The sequence below is a fragment of the Aquarana catesbeiana genome, linkage group LG02 (genome assembly GCF_042186555.1).
Source record: "Aquarana catesbeiana isolate 2022-GZ linkage group LG02, ASM4218655v1, whole genome shotgun sequence".
NCBI classification, from domain to species: domain Eukaryota; kingdom Metazoa; phylum Chordata; class Amphibia; order Anura; family Ranidae; genus Aquarana; species Aquarana catesbeiana.
The window spans coordinates 729,766,698-729,783,679 of NC_133325.1; the positions used below are offsets into that span (position 1 = coordinate 729,766,698).

At 42.0% G+C, this 16,982-nt stretch overlaps 1 protein-coding gene across 1 annotated transcript in view; it reads right to left on the bottom strand.

Moving 5' to 3' along the window:
• The window catches only part of SAMSN1 (SAM domain, SH3 domain and nuclear localization signals 1), a 165,971-nt gene that overhangs the window by 81,556 nt on the left and 67,433 nt on the right, over positions 1–16,982 (bottom strand). The window contains exons 8-9 of the mRNA XM_073617053.1: positions 12,163–12,268; positions 7,030–7,391 (exon numbers count right to left, since the gene is read on the bottom strand). Of these exons, the coding sequence (XP_073473154.1) occupies positions 7,030–7,391; positions 12,163–12,268 (468 nt within the window). The remainder of the gene's footprint in view (positions 1–7,029; positions 7,392–12,162; positions 12,269–16,982) is intronic.

Genomic DNA, 16,982 nt, shown 5'->3' on the forward strand with positions numbered 1-16,982 from the left:
TGGGAGCTATGCAAACGGCCGAAATTAGCTGGTGGTCTACATTGTATAGAGCATGTGCCGTACAGTGTACATAGAAAATAAAATAATTGCCAGGAGAAAGCGGAAGGCTTGCTTGCCAAAAATTCTGTCACCTAGCATTTTTTGGAGGTGGGGGGTGTGGTGGGGGGGGTTTCTTTCCACCATGTAAAGGCTTATATGAGATTTAGGTGATTGGGTTTAGGTCTACTTTAAAGCATGCTTAAGGTGGCCATACAGTAAAAATCTGATTTTACAGTCTCCTTTAGATTAACCAAAACTGTATAATAGGAGGACAAACCTAACAAATTAATTCAAATTGCCTGATTTGATACAAGATGTAATTGATGGTAGATCTAAAGGAGATTGTACAATCATATTGTATAGTGTATGGTGATCTTTAAGCTGGGTACACACGGATCGAAAATTGGCCGGATCAGCTGGGACCGGTCAAACTCTGAACTGTGTGTAGCCCTTCCAGTGCAACAGAAGATGATCATTAGATCGGCTACTGTCAAACAGTCTTGTTGGCTCTGGCCAGACCCATTCCCTGCCGCAACCAGAGTTTGGATGCCCAGTGATGTGCTGAAGTTGGAGTTCCCGCTACCCAGGAGGATTGCTGGGGCTTGCAGTCCCCCAAACACTCCATCCGTGGACTCTACCAAAGATGGACTCTTTCATATGCAGGTATGCTGGGGCAGCCACAAATCTGAGGTAAGGACTCAGAATGTTAGGGAAATTACTGCACCTTATTTCGGACTGTTGTCTGTATATGTCATCATGTTAATTTATTCAAGTAAAGCATTTGAAACCTTGCCTCTGTCTGGTCTGAAGTTACTCAAGGGGTGTAATTCAAGTAACTGTAACAAATAGTCTACAGCTTGGGTCACTAAGCAAATTGGGATATGAGGATAACGATACAAGAGTTAATACAGTGTGAAGATACAAGTGGTTACCAAGGGTAACAAAGATTTCTCTAGCAGCCTGTGGCTAAGCGTGTACTTGTGGCAGGTGAGATAGCCTTTTGCAGTGAGTGATATGTTGTCTGCACTCCTTCACTAGTGATCCCTCTTCCACAGAAATGGGAGCAGATCTGCACTGCCAGGGCCCTCATCCTGTACACAGGTATGAAAGAGTTAGATGAAGACCACGCATGGAGTCCACGCTAGGTGCAAGGTGGGACCCCATAACGTTACTGGAAGTGAGGTAGCAGTGATACCCTGGACAGGTGAGGAGGACAAGGGCTCTACTTGTCCCTCCTAATTGCACAAGTAACCCTAGTAGTATACAGTACATTGAGGGAGTTTAATGGAATTCATCTGTCTGTTCAGAGTAAAGGTACCCTATGTGTAAGGCAGTGACTCTAACCAAGGTGCCTAGCATAGCCCAGAAGAACCCACCCCTGAATAGGCCTCTCATGGGACCCTTGCTTGGTGACCAACGAGGAGGAAAACATGGAGGACGTGACGACCACCTTTTCACCCTACCCCCCCTTACAAGTGTATTCTGTCAGCGGAAGATTCCCCACTGTCAGAATACAATAGCACAGCTGGGAGGATTCCTGCATCCATCTCACTTGTGTGGATGCAGGAATCTGTTTGTTCAGCCCGCTGGTTAAAATAAATAAAACGAACTGTGTGTAACCAACTATAATTTTGAATGAAAAAAAAAACCTGATAGATTGGCTACATGTGCTGATTGAATGCTGGTATTCCAACATGACTGTTCAACAGAAGCTGATCGCTACACCGGATACTGTTGAACAGACAGCAGTACACACAGACCTAAAAAGTCAGCCGCTTCCTGCTGAGCCGGACGATTTTTGGCCTATGTGTATGGAGCTTTACTATCCCAGCATTCTGCATGAAATAATTACATCTACTAGTAGTGACAGGTTCACATTAAAAGCATGCACCATCTCAAAATAGGGTTGCCACATCATCCCTTTAATCCAGAACACACATCAATTACACAGGTTTTGTGGCTGATTAAGGTGGTAATTAAACTTACTTGGTGCCTTATCTGCATTAAATCAGCCTCAGAACCTGTGTAATTCATATGTGTCCTGGATTAAAGGAATGATGTGGCAACTCTATCTCAAAACCTAGCCAGAAATTATGTTTCAGCGGTATTGTTGCTTCGACTTTTCCATGACAGTGCGCAAATATTTTTAACCACATTGTCATTATAATTGACTTTACAATTACAGGTATGTCACATCATTCCAGTTTATAACTTTAACTAGTTATAGGAACAGCTGACTACATGGAAAACATTTGTAAAGGTTTGGTGTTTCTAAGCAGCTGTACGACATTTCCTGTCACTGAATTCTTATCGTTTCTTCTCAGGAAATAGAATTATCATGTGCGGCAATATCATACTAGGTTACAGTCATTTCTGTCTGTAAAGAAGCTGAATATTCATGTTTTCCTGCACTGACGACTGAACAAGATGTGTGAGATTACATAAGACAGCCAGCACCCGGCCACACCAATATTAATACTTTTCAAACTTTAGAACATATAACATTTTTTTTTAAGTCATATGTTTGTGCTTTTATATTAAGTACTTCCTACCACCGAATCCTCTAACCACTTTGCTTTTATCCCCCCTTTTAGATGAAGAAGACAGTATATACTATATATACAGTGTGTGTGTATATATATATATATATATATATATATATATATATATATATACAGTGGGGCAAAAAAGTATTTAGTCAGCCACCAACTGTGCAAGTTCTCCCTCTTAAAAAGATGAGAGAGGCCTGTAATTGTCATCATAGGTATAACTCAACTATGAGAGACAAAATGTGGAAACAAATCCAGACAATCACATTGTCTGATTTTTGAAAGAATTTATTTGCAAATTATGGTGGAAAATAAGTATTTTGTCAATATCAAAAGTTCATTTCAATACTTTGTTATACATCCTTTGTTGGCAATGACAGAGGTCAAATGTTTTCTGTAAGTCTTCACAAGGTTGTCACACACTGTTGCTGGTATGTTGGCCCATTCCTCCATGCAGATCTCCTCTAGAGCAGTGATGTTTTGGGGCTGTCGCTGGGCAACATGGACTTTCAACTCCCTCTAAAGGTTTTCAATGGGGTTGAGATCTGGAGACTGGCTAGGCCACTCCAGGACCTTGAAATGCTTCTTACGAAGCCACTCCTTTGTTGCCCGGGCGGTGTGTTTGGGATCATTGTTATGCTGAAAGACCCAGCTACGTTTCATCTTCAATGTCCTTGCTGATGGGAGGAGGTTTGCACTCAAAATGTCACGATACATGGCCCCATTCATTCTTTCATGTACACGGATCAGTCATCCTGTTCCCTTTGCAGAGAAACAGCCCCAAAGCATGATGTTGCCACCCCGATGCTTTACAGTAGGTATGGTGTTCTTTGGTTGCAACTCAGCATTCTCTCTCCTCCAAACACGATGAGTTGTGTTTCTACCAAACAGTTCTACTTTGGTTTCATCTGACCATATGACATTCTCCCAATCCTCTTCTGGATCATCCAAATGCTCTCTAGCAAACCTCAGACGGGCCCAGACATGTACTGGCTTAAGCAGGGGGACACGTCTGGCACTGCAGGATCTGAGTCCCTGGCGGTGTAGTGTGTTACTGATGGTAGCCTTTGTTACGTTGGTCCCAGCTCTCTGCAGGTCATTCACTAGGTCCCCCCGTGTGGTTCTGGGATTTTTGCTCACCGTTCTTGTGATCATTTTGACCCCACGGGGTTAGATCTTGTGTGGAGCCCCAGATCGAGGGAGATTATCAGTGGTCTTGTATGTCTTCCATTTTCTAATTATTGCTCCCACAGTTGATTTCTTCACACCAAGCTGCTTGCCTATTGCAGATTCAGTCTTCCCAGCCTGGTGCAGGTCTACAATTTTGTTTCTGGTGTCCTTCGACAGCTCTTTGGTCTTCACCATAGTGGAGTTTGGAGTGTGACTGGTTGAGTTTGTGGACAGGTGTCTTTTATACTGATAACAAGTTCAAACAGGTGCCATTAATACAGGTAATGAGTGGAGGACAGAGGAGCCTCTTAAAGAAGATACAGATCTGCGAGAGCCAGAAATCTTGCTTGTTTGTAGGTGACCAAATACTTATTTTCCACCATAATTTCAAATAAATTCTTTCAAAAATCAGACAATGTGATTGTCTGGATTTGTTTCCACATTTTGTCTCTCATAGTTGAGGTATACCTATGATGACAATTACAGGCCTCTCTCATCTTTTTAAGTGGGAGAACTTGCACAATTGGTGGCTGACTAAATACTTTTTTGGCCCACTGTATGTATATATATATATATATATATATATATATATATATATATATATATATATATATATATATATATATATATATATATATATATATATATATGAAGCGATATTGTGAGTAAATATGTATCTTGAATTACCATTGCTTTCTTTTTTTCCTTAACCTCCCTGGCGGTATGATTATTTCTGATTTTAGGTGCTGAAAGCGGTACAATTATTTTGCACAGAAATTTGGCGTTTTATATTGTAGGCCTGTAATTCTTAGGAATAGTTCACTTAAATCTGTCCAAACAAGAGTCTAGTAGACATCCCGGGTATGATAAAGTTTGAAAAACGAAATAAAAAATTATAATATAATAAATAACTATAAATAATTATAACAAATAATAATATAATAATAATAAAAATTATATAATAATGTAATCAAATCAAAAACACTGAAATTTGCTCAGTTGCAGAATTTTAGCTTTCGTTACTTTTAGTGTTTGATGACGGATCTCCCCACAAATCACTATCGCTCAATTCTGCAAGTGATTCTAATTTATTATCGCTTTTTTCTAGCTGCTCTAAAACCACTTTTGATGTAAAGAGACAGTTTTGGTTGCTATGGACAATCTCCAGTTTCCTGGCAGAAAGAACAGTTTTATATATATAAAACTGCATGCAGGACACTGGACAGACCACTAGGGACAAAGGGGATGTGTAATTATTTGATACAGTACTGTAATCTGTAAGATTACAGTATGCTGTATCTATACTGTGTGTTTCACTTTTGAATTTACCGCCGAACTCCGTCCCCGTGCGTCGCAACGCTGGCAGGGAACGGAGCTCGGCACTGTGAATCGAGCGAGACACAGCGGCTCGCCGATCACAGCGGGGAGACATCGCAGGATCCAGGGGACAAGGTAAGTATGCTCTTCCTGGATCCTGCGATGCAAGCCCGAGTCTGGCTCGGGGATACCGCTTTTGGTATAAAAAATCCAACCCGAGCCAGACTCGGGAATACCGCCAGGGAGGTTAAAGTGTCTTTGACGCTAAAAACAAGGTGACAATCCATGATGCGAAGATGACATCAAACATTGCCTTAAAGTAGTGCTGTGGGTTTAATACTACTCAAACTTGACAATAACTCTATGACAATTTTTTTTGATTGACATAAGGTCTGAGAACTAGGAACGCAAAAAAAGTTGCACATTCCTAGTTCACAAGAAGAAGAGGAGGAGCCAAGACCGCAACCAGGGACCCCAGAAGAGGAGGATCGGGGCCACTCTGTGCAATACCACTGCACAGAGCAGATAAGTATAACATGTTTGTTATTTTAATGAGAAAACATTTTTTGACTTTAGTAACACTTTAATGTTTTTAAACCAAGAGGCATTTTATGTATGGACTTAAAAAGTTGTATTGATGTCATAAAGGTTAAAAATCCAGTCTTTATATTCCATTCAACGTACAATCAATGGTACTTCATGAGGGAATCGGCGGGCTTCAGTAACCAAAACTGCAGTGTTTATCCTCATGACACAACACAGGAAGCACCTCCATGGTTAACAGAGGACAGAATTAAAATTAGACTTGGGAAACTTAACATTAATAAGTCACCAGGACTAGATGGCTTGCATCCGAGGGTACTTCAGGAACTCAATTAATGATAATTCTCCTGCTCTACAAGACTCTGGTCTGGCCGCATCTAGAGTATGCTGTCCAGTTCTGGGCACCAGTCCTCAGGAAGGATGTACTGGAAATGGAGCGAGTACAAAGAAGGGCAACAAAACTAATAAAGGGTCTGGAGGATGTTGGTTATGAGGAAAGGTTGCAAGCACTGAACTTATTCTCTCTGGAGAAGAGATGCTTCAGAGGGGATATGATTTCAATATACAAATATCATACTGGTGACCCCACAATAGGGATAACATTTTTTCGCAGAAGGTAAGACACGTGGCCACTTATTAAATTAGAAGAAAAGAGGTTTAACCTTAAACTGCGTAGAGGGTTTTTTACTGTAAGAGCGGCAAGGATGTGGAATTCCCATCCACAGGTGGTGGTATCAGCGGGGAGCATTATTAGTTTAAAAAAACTGTTAGACCCCTTTCACACCAAGCCGCCCATAGCGTCGGCGGTAAAACGTCGCTATTTTTAGCGGCGTTTTACCGTTGCATTTGCAGCGCATTTCGGCCGATAGCGGGGGGCTTTCACCCCCGCTAGCGGCCGAGAAAGGGTTAAAACTGCCTGTAATAGCAGCGTTTTGCCGGCGGTATCCCAGCTCTGCCCCATTGATTTCAATGGGGAGCAGCGGTGGAGGAGAGGTAAACACACCTCTCCTTCACCACTCCAAAGAAGCAGCTGGCAGGACTTTTCCTGACGTCCTGCCAGCGCACTGCTCTGGTGTGAAGGCCCTCGGGCTTTCACACTGGAAACAATGGAGCAGCTGTTTGAGGGCGGATTGCAGACGCTATTTTTAACGCTATAGTGCCTGCAAAACGCCCTCGGTGTGAAAGGGGTCTTAGATAAGCACCGGAACGACCACAACATACAGGGATATACAATGTAATACTGACATAGAATCGCACACATAGGTTGGACTTGATGGACTTGTGTCTATCTTCAACCTCGCCTACTATGTAACAGATTTCTGTAGAAAGTATAGGAATGTCAAAATCTGGCTTTCCTGAAATCCAGAAGATAAAAAAAAGAATACATTTATAACAAGTCAAAAAACCTTACCCAAGCATACGGGAGGGCCATGTCGGTGAAGGAAGGTGGGAGTTGTGAGTAATGGTTGCAGCATACGCAGTGTTCCCATCCTTCCATCTGTGATGCTGAGAATGGGTCAAAGCTGTCAGGAAAGGCTTTCCAGTTTGTCATGAACTGGGTGGGGTTATCCTGACATGTGACCATGCCTCGCGAAGTGTTCCGTTTTAGGTTTCCAGATCTGTCCAAGGAAGCACAGTTCACTTCCACAGAACGTTCTGCTTCTTGTCTTTTCCTGGCAATGTCCTTGGTGGTCTTTTTCTCCTGAGATTTACCCAATTTCATACACGTCACTAAGGTTTCTTCTTCTTCCTCTTCAATGTCTTGGGTGGGAGCTTAAAATGAAATTTTGTATTGATCAGTACTCTTTTATCTACAATCATAACAGTAGCTGATTCGTTTTGCTAAAAAATAGTGCTAAAATCTTGTGAGCCACAAATGGGTTAATGCCTCCAATGTGAATAAATGAACCTAATTCAGCTGCACACACTAACCACGTTCCATACTGTGTATATGCCAAAATAAAATAAATATATGTGCATGCGCTAAAGGCTATAAATACGTGAACAAAGAATATAATAAATCTATACAATATTGAAAATTACAAACAGTGTCAAACGCCTGTGAAGAAAGTGACTAAAATCCACAATTGAATATATGAATAAATGGTAACATGCAACATGCAAAAAAAAAAAAATGTGAGAAAGAAAAGAAAAAAATCCTTTAAATAATTAACAAAAATATATAAGTGCTACTTGATAAATAAAGTGTCCGAAACCAATTCATACAAATGAATATATCTCAGTCCAAACCATTCACAAGAGTATATAAATCAAAGTGCACAATAGTGTCCAAACAAATAGCAGGCATTCCTCATGCTTGTATTTATGAAAAAGTGCTAAATATTCCTCATGCTCTTCTTAAGAGATGTGCACGTTATGGCATGCTGCAGTGCTCTCCAGTGACCCCCAATGGATAATGCGCTCACCTTAGAGCGTGTGACACAGTGGCTAAACAGTGTCAAAACACGCATTAGAGTCACTCCAGGGCTCATACAGGGTCTGCTGGTGATGATCTGTACCACGCTCAAATGGTGACTATCTCTCTGATGAAAGAGCTGCGGTGTAGTGTCAGATGACTCCGCTAAAGGGCGCTGTTCTCTGTCACAGGAGCTCCGAGAAAACGCCTCCTTCCCGGTCGCTGGCTCGTCACTGGCTTTGATTGACAGCACTGAGAGCCAATGGATCCCAGTGCCCCATCAAAAGCCAGCGAGACCCGGAAGTGAAGGGAGAAAAGATCTGCAGACATCCATGGGCTTAGGGCTTAGGTAAGTAAAAGGGAGGTGAGGAGGGGATGCTGACACCTAAACATTTTTTACCTTAATGCAAGGAATGCATTAAGGTAAAAAATGTTTAGACTTTCCAACCACTTTAAGGCCTGCACTACTCTGGAGAGGTGATCAGGATTTTTTTACACTATGATTGCTTATAACAGTGATAATCACTGTATCAGCAATCTTTTTATTTTGAATGGCATCCATTCCTTGCCAGTGTGTATTATTGTGATAGCTGTGATTGGTCATAGCTATCACATGGTGCAGATTGTGTATTAGATCATATGATCACTGTGACCAATCACAGAGATCATCACAATAGTACACAATGAATGGCTATGAATGAAAGCCGTTCATTGATTACTACTGACATGTGATCACCATGATTGGTCACAGAGATCACTAGGCCCAGTACAACAATCTGTCATCTGCTGCAGGAGTGTGCAGGAAGCGTGCAATTGGGAGGACGTCATGTGACATCCACTTGGGATGGGAAAGCTCTCACTTGCCGCCATTTGATTATAGGCAGGACAGGAAGCAGATAAATACCTCCAAAACTAAGCTCCACCTCTCTCAAAACAATTATATAAAATTAAATTGGTTACATTGTTGCATGACCAAGTAATTGTCAGTCAAACAATCACAGCACTGAAAACTGAAAGACAAATTGGCCTGGTAAAGAAGGGGTATACGTATACAAGCTAGTACTCAAGTGAATAATAAAAACCCTTACTAAATACACAAATGCTTTACACGACATGCTTGTGATATTCTGGTGTGGCCAGGGGAGTTTTCTGTTGCAGTGTTCAAGCAAGTATCTTTATAGGAAGAGCTAAGAAATATCCAACTGATTATGGAGCAACAGAAATTTTAAAATGTCAATAAACTCAAAAATGCCCTAAGCCTGGATTCAAACCTATGCAGTTTGGTGCTTTTTGCATTTTGCAGATTTGCACTACAGTGCATTTAACATAGTTTCCTATGGAACACGTTCTGTAGTGCAAATCTGCAAAATGCAAAAAGCACTAAAAATGCATAGGTGTGAATCCAGCCTTATGCCGCGTACACATGGACTTTTCAACAGAGTTCCGAAGGAGTTCCGATGAAACGGACTTGCCTATACACGATCCCACCAAAGTCCGATCATTTCTACCGTGATGACGTATGACTAAACTAGAAAAGGAAGTTCAATGGCTAGTAGCCAATAGCTGCCCTTGCGTTGTTTTTGGTCCGTCGGACTAGCATATAGACAAACGTTTTTTTCGATAGGAATTGAGTCCATTGGAAAGATTGGAAACATGTTCTATTTCTAAGGTCCGTCAGATTTTTCAACAGAAAAGGTCCGATGAAGCCCACACACGATCGGAATGTCCGACAGATTCGTTCTGTTGGACCTTTTCTGCCAGAAAGTCTGCTCGTGTGTACGCGGCATTAGTGTCTATGTGTTTAAAAGTATTTTCTGGACCTTGACACATCTTGGCATTTTTAGTAAATACCCGGTTAAGCCTGCCATTTCCATACACACCCTTATTGTCTGTGGAAACACTATCACGGCCGATCTTCTGGCCATTCCCTTACCATTCTCATTGTCCATGCTCTGCTGTATCCTAAGAGGAAACCATTCACTTCCTCCTTTTTCCTCTGGAAGCTGCTCCAAGTTATCACTTTCATCAGCGTGAAGGGTGGTTCCAGAGGGTTGGATTCCAGCTTCTCCCTCTCCCCTGCTCTCTGCTCCACGTGTCAGCTTGCAAGGTGGCTCCATCACACATCATCCAGTTACTGCAACAGCGCAGTTGTGCAACCGAGGGAAACCTATGTTAGCTTCCTGAAGTAACATTGGCAGTTACGTCTGCAGCTTTCCTGCTTGCTCATTGTTGGATTGACAGATGACCAATATTATGTTCTGTTAATGGCAGTGACAGCCCGTCCATAGAGGGCGCACGGGCGTCCCCCCCCCGTGTCCATGCATCTGCCCCATGATCTACATACAGAGATGCTGGACCATGGATTTCAATAGGGGGGGGTGTTTTTTTTTTAAGCACATGATTAAAACCAGAGGCTCTAATAGGCTTCAAAAAGGGTGGGCTCGGGGGGCAGAGCACTGTTGTCCAAGCCCACCCAGTTGTGTGATGAGACCCTTTATGAGACCTGTTTCCTGACTGGCCAAAATGCCAGGCGATCCTATTGAATGCCTAGGAGGAGAAGGAGAGAGGAGGGTGGAGAGCACGGCCAGAGGAGAAGACCAGCTGACCCACCAGCTGCCAATGGTTATTGGGTTTATTTTGTAAGGCATGCAACAACAGATTTGGCAAAAAAGGGTGCAGGAGGAATATTCACACAACAGAAGATAGTTACTATTTATCTGGCTCACAAGCATAGTATTCCCTCCTTAGCAGCACCAACTTCTGCCAGAAATTCATTGAGCTACTAACATCCAGTTTGAACTGACAACACAGCGCCACTGCTGCACGGAAATTCCAAGTAGCGTTAGCCCATCTGAGTTTTTCCATTCTGAAATATAGAACTTCTTCCATTAAATTATGCAGATGAGGAGAGGGGCTGTGTTCTGACAACACTGCATGGGATTTCAGTGCAGCAGAGACAGAGTTGTCAGATCAATTTGTAATTGATGAGCTCACTGCATTTCTGGCAGGATCAGCATATGTTTTACTTTAACAGCTTCCGGACCGCCCACCGTACATATACTGCAGCAGGTCGGCCCAGCTACCTGTATATTTTGTGCATGTAGTTTTGTGCATGTAGTGTAGGGGGCGTGCACGTGTCGCCAGAGCGCTGCTCCCGCTGTGATTGGACACAGAGGGAGCCAATCAGCGGGTCCAGAAACCACGATGACCACCTCAACGCGCCGATCATTCACAGGAGACACGAAGCAGCGGTGTGCCTACAGTATGTGAACAAGGCACACCGACAATCTGTCAGTGAGGAAAAGAGAGCTCTTCTGTTTCAGCTAAGCTGAAACACAATCTCTGTTTTCCTCCAGTGTAACGCTCCCGTCCACAGTTAGAAAGCACCTCCCTAGGATACGCTTAACCCCTTGATCGCCTCCTAGTGTTAACCCCTTCCCTGCCAGTGTCATTTATACAGGGATCAGTGCATTTTTTTTAGCACTGATCACTGTATTGGTGTCACTGGTCCCCAAAAAGTGTCACTTAGGGTCAGAATTGTCCGCCACAATGTAACAGTCCCGCTAAAAATCACTGATCGCCGCCATTACTAGTAAAAAATAAAAAATAAAATAAAAATGCTATAAATCTAACCCATAGTTTTGCGCAAATCAATCAATAAACGCTTATTGGGATTTTTTTTACAGAAAATATGTAGCAGAATACATATTGACCTAAACTGATGAAGAAATTAAATTTTTTTTTATTGGAAATGTTTTATAGCAGAAAGTAAGGAATATTGTTTTTTGTTCAAAATTGCTGCTCTTTTTTTGTTTATAGCGCAAAAAATAAAAACTGCAGAGGTGGTCAAATACCACCAAAAGAAAGCTCTATTTGTGGGTAAAAAATGTTGCTGAAGCGTCGCACGACTGCGCAATTGTCAATTAAATCAACGCAGCGCCGTATCGCAAAAAATGGCCTGGTCAGGAAGTGGGTAAAACCTTCCGGGGCTGAAGTGGTTAAAGAGAGAACATATGAAAATATGCATGTATTAGATAGATGCACTGATTATGTTTGTTTTTCTCTTTTACCCAGAAATAAACTTTAACCCAGATGTCCTTTTGCTTCAGAGACATGTCAGATACTTACACTGCAACAAAGCATGTCTAACATCGTCATTGGTCTTCTTTGTTCTGACCATTTTTTGCAATCTTTTTAATGTTCCCATTGATTCTGATTTATTGTCATCCAGTTCCTGATAAAGAATAAACCAGACTGAGATAAGCTTTCTGATGATAAAACCTGTAACAAACTGAGTATCATAATAAAATATATAGAAGGCTCAATGACCCTGGAAGCTACATGTAAAGGCATAAACTACAGAGACCTGAATTGTTAAATTGTTAAATGTTAAAGTGTCTTTGTTGATTTTTAAAAATGAAATAGGTAAAAAAAAAAATTTTTACTTACCTGTCTAACTCCTCTGAATTGAAGAGAACCTTGCTGAATGATCCTAAGCAAACTTCCCTGTGTGTTGGATGCTTGGTCCCCTGTTGTACTTCATGGTTTCTCCTGCTGAGCCCTGTGTACTATAGTGATGTAGGGGTTGGTGGAAGGAACCACAGAGCACAGTGGGGGATGCCAACTTCCGGCTCCTGGGAAGTGTCAAATGCTGAAGTTTTTTTTAGCAAATTTTTCTTTTTACTACAGAGAGGGGTTTAGTAATGCAGCCAGCTGGACAGAATAGTATTAATTGCTTGCTTTACAGGGGGCTCATTTATTTTGATTTTAAAAAAAAGTTACGCACTTCAAAGGACTACCACATGGTTCAAAGCTGATTGGAAAGAAACAAGTTATGACAACACTAATATAACCAATTACAATATTACTGAGTTTTCTTGTAACTGGAAAGTAATTTGCAACGCACTACACAACAGCCTTAAAATCCCAACTTTCTGAGATGGGAATGAGGGACACATTAGAAAAAGTATGTAGGTATAGGACACACCCCCTGACACACCCCCTTAAAGGAGAATTGTACAAAAAATGATTGGTTAAACCTACAAGTGCTTTTTTTACTATTCCTTAATATTGGCTTTGGAATGTAGCAGTTTAGAAATTGGATAAAAGGTATAGCACTGCAAACACTTTTTGATAGCTAAATAATGTGTTTTATATTCAACTATATAGATCAGACCAAAATGAGGAGGAAAGAGGGACAGAGGAGACTTTGTTCTGAATGAGGGACAGTCCCTTGAAATCAGGAACAGTTGGGAGCTATGAAAACCATAGTAACCGAGCCCATTCCTCCATTACATCATACTGATTGACAGCAAGGCTTTGAAACTGTACTTTGTATATGTAGCAATAACTCTCGGTGGAGCTGCTGGTTTAAGTGGGTCTGTTACCTTCACTGTGCTTCCCTCTGTTTCACCGGCACCGGGTCTAGGGTTCCGTTGAGTTTACCTCTGGACGATACACGCACCAACACTGGAGTACGTTTTCAATGCTTTATTAAACACTTGACTTAGGAAATAGCAGGAAAGAGACGAAAGGGAAACTGCAGAAGAAACTCAAACATCTTCCTGTAGGGTTCTTTTAACAAATGTTCGGGTAGAATTCAGATATTGTCCCCTCGTGGGACACACTCCTTGCTCGTCTGGATAGGCCTCTCTCACCAGCCTAGCAGCCAGTACGCAGCACGAATCAAAGTCTCTGCCACAGACTTGCTTGGGAACAAAATCCGTACGATCCTCTGCTACAGGATGTGTCTGATTTTCTGTAATGAATGTCAGTCACAGTGCCTGAACCTTTAAGCCAATCCGGCAACACTATGCTGTATAGTTACTTTCGGATACGTCCTCCAACCGAGTCACCAGGTCCCTCTATAGACCAGCACGCTGCGTGATCTCTCCAAGACGGGTCCTCCCCTGGGATCTTCTCGGTTGTCCAGCTTCATCACACAGGACCGACAGCTCAGGACCATTCCTCGGCCGCGGTGGTAGGCCCAAGCAAGCCTCTGGACCCACCCCTGCGCCGTAGTATCGTGGGCCTCCGGAATGGAGGACCACGAGGTAGCTCCTTAACGCATACCTGTCGGCCAGGAGGGCCAGCAGGTGGCTGAAAAACGAACCCCAAAATATGGCGTCTGTCCCATAAATACCCTCGCCCAGAATGCAACTCGGAGGACCACCTCCACTGAGTTGTCTCCGGGACAGAGGAGCATCCATACGCTTCAACACGTTGCCTTTCCAACACTAACCAGTGATAACAGCGACACCCACCGGTCAGCACGGAAACACACACAACGTCAGCCAAGCTGGAACAGAGGCAAACGTAACCTTCCTAACGAACAATTTACTAAATTTACCCAACGTGCGGTAGATTGCAAATCTACCAGCGCTACATATATAGCTGCTGAATTTGTTTTTCTGCACTATGTCATGCTGCAAAGAAAGAGGTGCCACACATGGGGGCAAAAAATCCAAATCTCAAAATGTTTGCTATCTGCTTCTTTTATACCAGGTGGGCTGCTGGAGATCACTGTAGTAGTTGGTGCTACTACAGGGATAGCACTGATTGTCTGGGTCCTGCTTGGGTCCCGTGCACAGGACCTTCTCCTATGCACAATGATTAAGGAAGTCTATTACTCGGCACTGTGCCATTCATAATTTTTCAGTGTATACAAGACATTTTCTGATTGGACAAGGTGGAGAGGAGACGTCACAATTTTCCACTTCTTCTGTTTAGAAAATGCTTTATATTTATTGAACAAGAACCAAGATGTTCTATGAATGGTGACAAAGCCAAGCCAGCGACGCCTGTGGTCAGTAGGCAGAGGGGATGCTACATACACAGAAACTGAGTATTACTCAGGAGATTGTGGCTATCACTGTAGTAGCACCCACTACTACAGCAATTTCCAGCTTTCGTAGAAGCTCATCTGGTATAACATATACATTCTTATACTGTGCCAAGCTGGACCAGGGCAAGTATGCAATACAGATAATTCCTGGAGTTCAGCTTTAATATGTATACAACACAGCGTCATTCTATTCACCTGAGGCTGTACATCATGATTACTATTTGCTGTGGCTTCTAATACAATCATTTTTAACAAATGCTTAAAGCGGACCTTCAGTCATTTTTTCAACTTTCCATGTATTAAATCTTCTGTCCTTGTTGTTTTAACTTTGAGTAGTAAAACATTTTTTTCTGCCAGAACATACCTTTTACAGCCCACTTCCTGTTTCTTGTCTGGTAAAAAGCCTAGGCTTACGACATCATGCACAGCCCTCTCTCTCACTCTCGTGAGAGTTTGCCAGGAAGGGAGGGGGATGAGTCATAAGAGGACCAATGAGAGCTGCAGAGCTGGAGGTGTGTCTCTGTGTGTCTGTGTGAATCCAGCAAGTGAACAGGCAACAGCTTCAGCTGCCCACTGTTAAAATGGTTGCAGCCAGACTCAGTGGAGGGAGATTTCTGCAGCATATTGGCAAGTACAGAATCACAGTATATAAAATAATAAGTGGTTGGAGGGAAGCTTCAGAATGGCAAAGATGTTTACATTACAAATTATGTGAGCAGACTGCAGTTCCTCTTTAAATAGCATTTCTCTTGGTATATCTAATGCCTGTTAAATATTAAAGTGGATGTAAACCCTTACAAATACCCAGTGAAGTGAACATCCTCAGATGATACACAGGGGTGAAACAAATCTCCCTACATACGTTTTACTTGTTTATCTGCTGTCTTCAACTTGCTACATTCTTTAGAAAGTGCACATCGTGTTAGATGTGTTTTCTCTTCCTTTTCAGCACTGGGAGTGGATTCTTGGCATAGAGCCAAGACAGCTGATTGGAGGAAAGGCACACACTCCCGTTCCACATAGGCAAAGGAAGGAAGGAATGTGCAGAGCTGTGTTTTGACAAGACAAGCTTTCTGCTAATCTATTTATAACAACCTCCCACGACACAAATTCAGGCTGGTTTTATCATGCTGATAACAGAAGAACGGAGCAGCAGAAACACACAGGACTTAGTGTTTTGGAGAGAGATAAGAAAACACCACAGATATATGTGTCCAGGTCTAATTTCATGATTCAGGTTTAAATCCACTTAAAATCTATACAGATATAAAATACACAAATCAAAGTATAACTAAAGGCAAAACCTTTTTTGAGTTTTGGATAGAGGGGGAGATAGATTAGAACATCTGTCAGGTTTCTATTGCTGTCTGTGCCCCTGTTAGGGAGATTCACCCTCTCTATTTGTCCTTTTTACCATTACTATTTAATGTGAAAGTAAAAGAAAATCACATATTTTGGTTTGTCCCCAGAAAAGTAATAGAGTGGAAATCTTTCAATGGGGACACTAGTTCTGGTGACCTTGGGGGTCCCCAAGGAATTCTCTAAATTATCAGGAATTTCCTCTCACTTCCTGTTTGGCTATGGGACAGGGAGTGAAGGAAAATCTTCCAAATGGGACAAAGATGGCAAAAATAAACCTTATATGGATTATAAATCTCCGTTACTCTATCCAAAATGAAAAAAAAGTTTTGCACATACAGTATCTCGTAAAATTGAGTACACCCCTCACATTTTTGTAAATATTTTATTCTATCTTTTCATGTGACAACACTGAAGAAATTACACTTTGCTACAATGTAAAGTACTCACTACTGCACAGCTTGTATAACAGTGTAAATTTGCTGTCCCCTCAAAATAACTCAACACACAGCCATTAATGTCTAAACCGCTGGCAACAAAAGCGAGTACACCCCTAAGTGAAAATGTCTAAATTGGACATTTTCCCACCCCGGTGTCATGTGACTCGTTACAAGGTCTTAGGTGTGAATGGGGAGCAGGTGTGTTAAATTTGGTGTTATCACTCTCACTCTCTCATACTGGTCACTGGAAGTTCAACATAGCACCTCATGGCAAAAAACTCTCTAAGGTTCTGAAAAAAAGAATT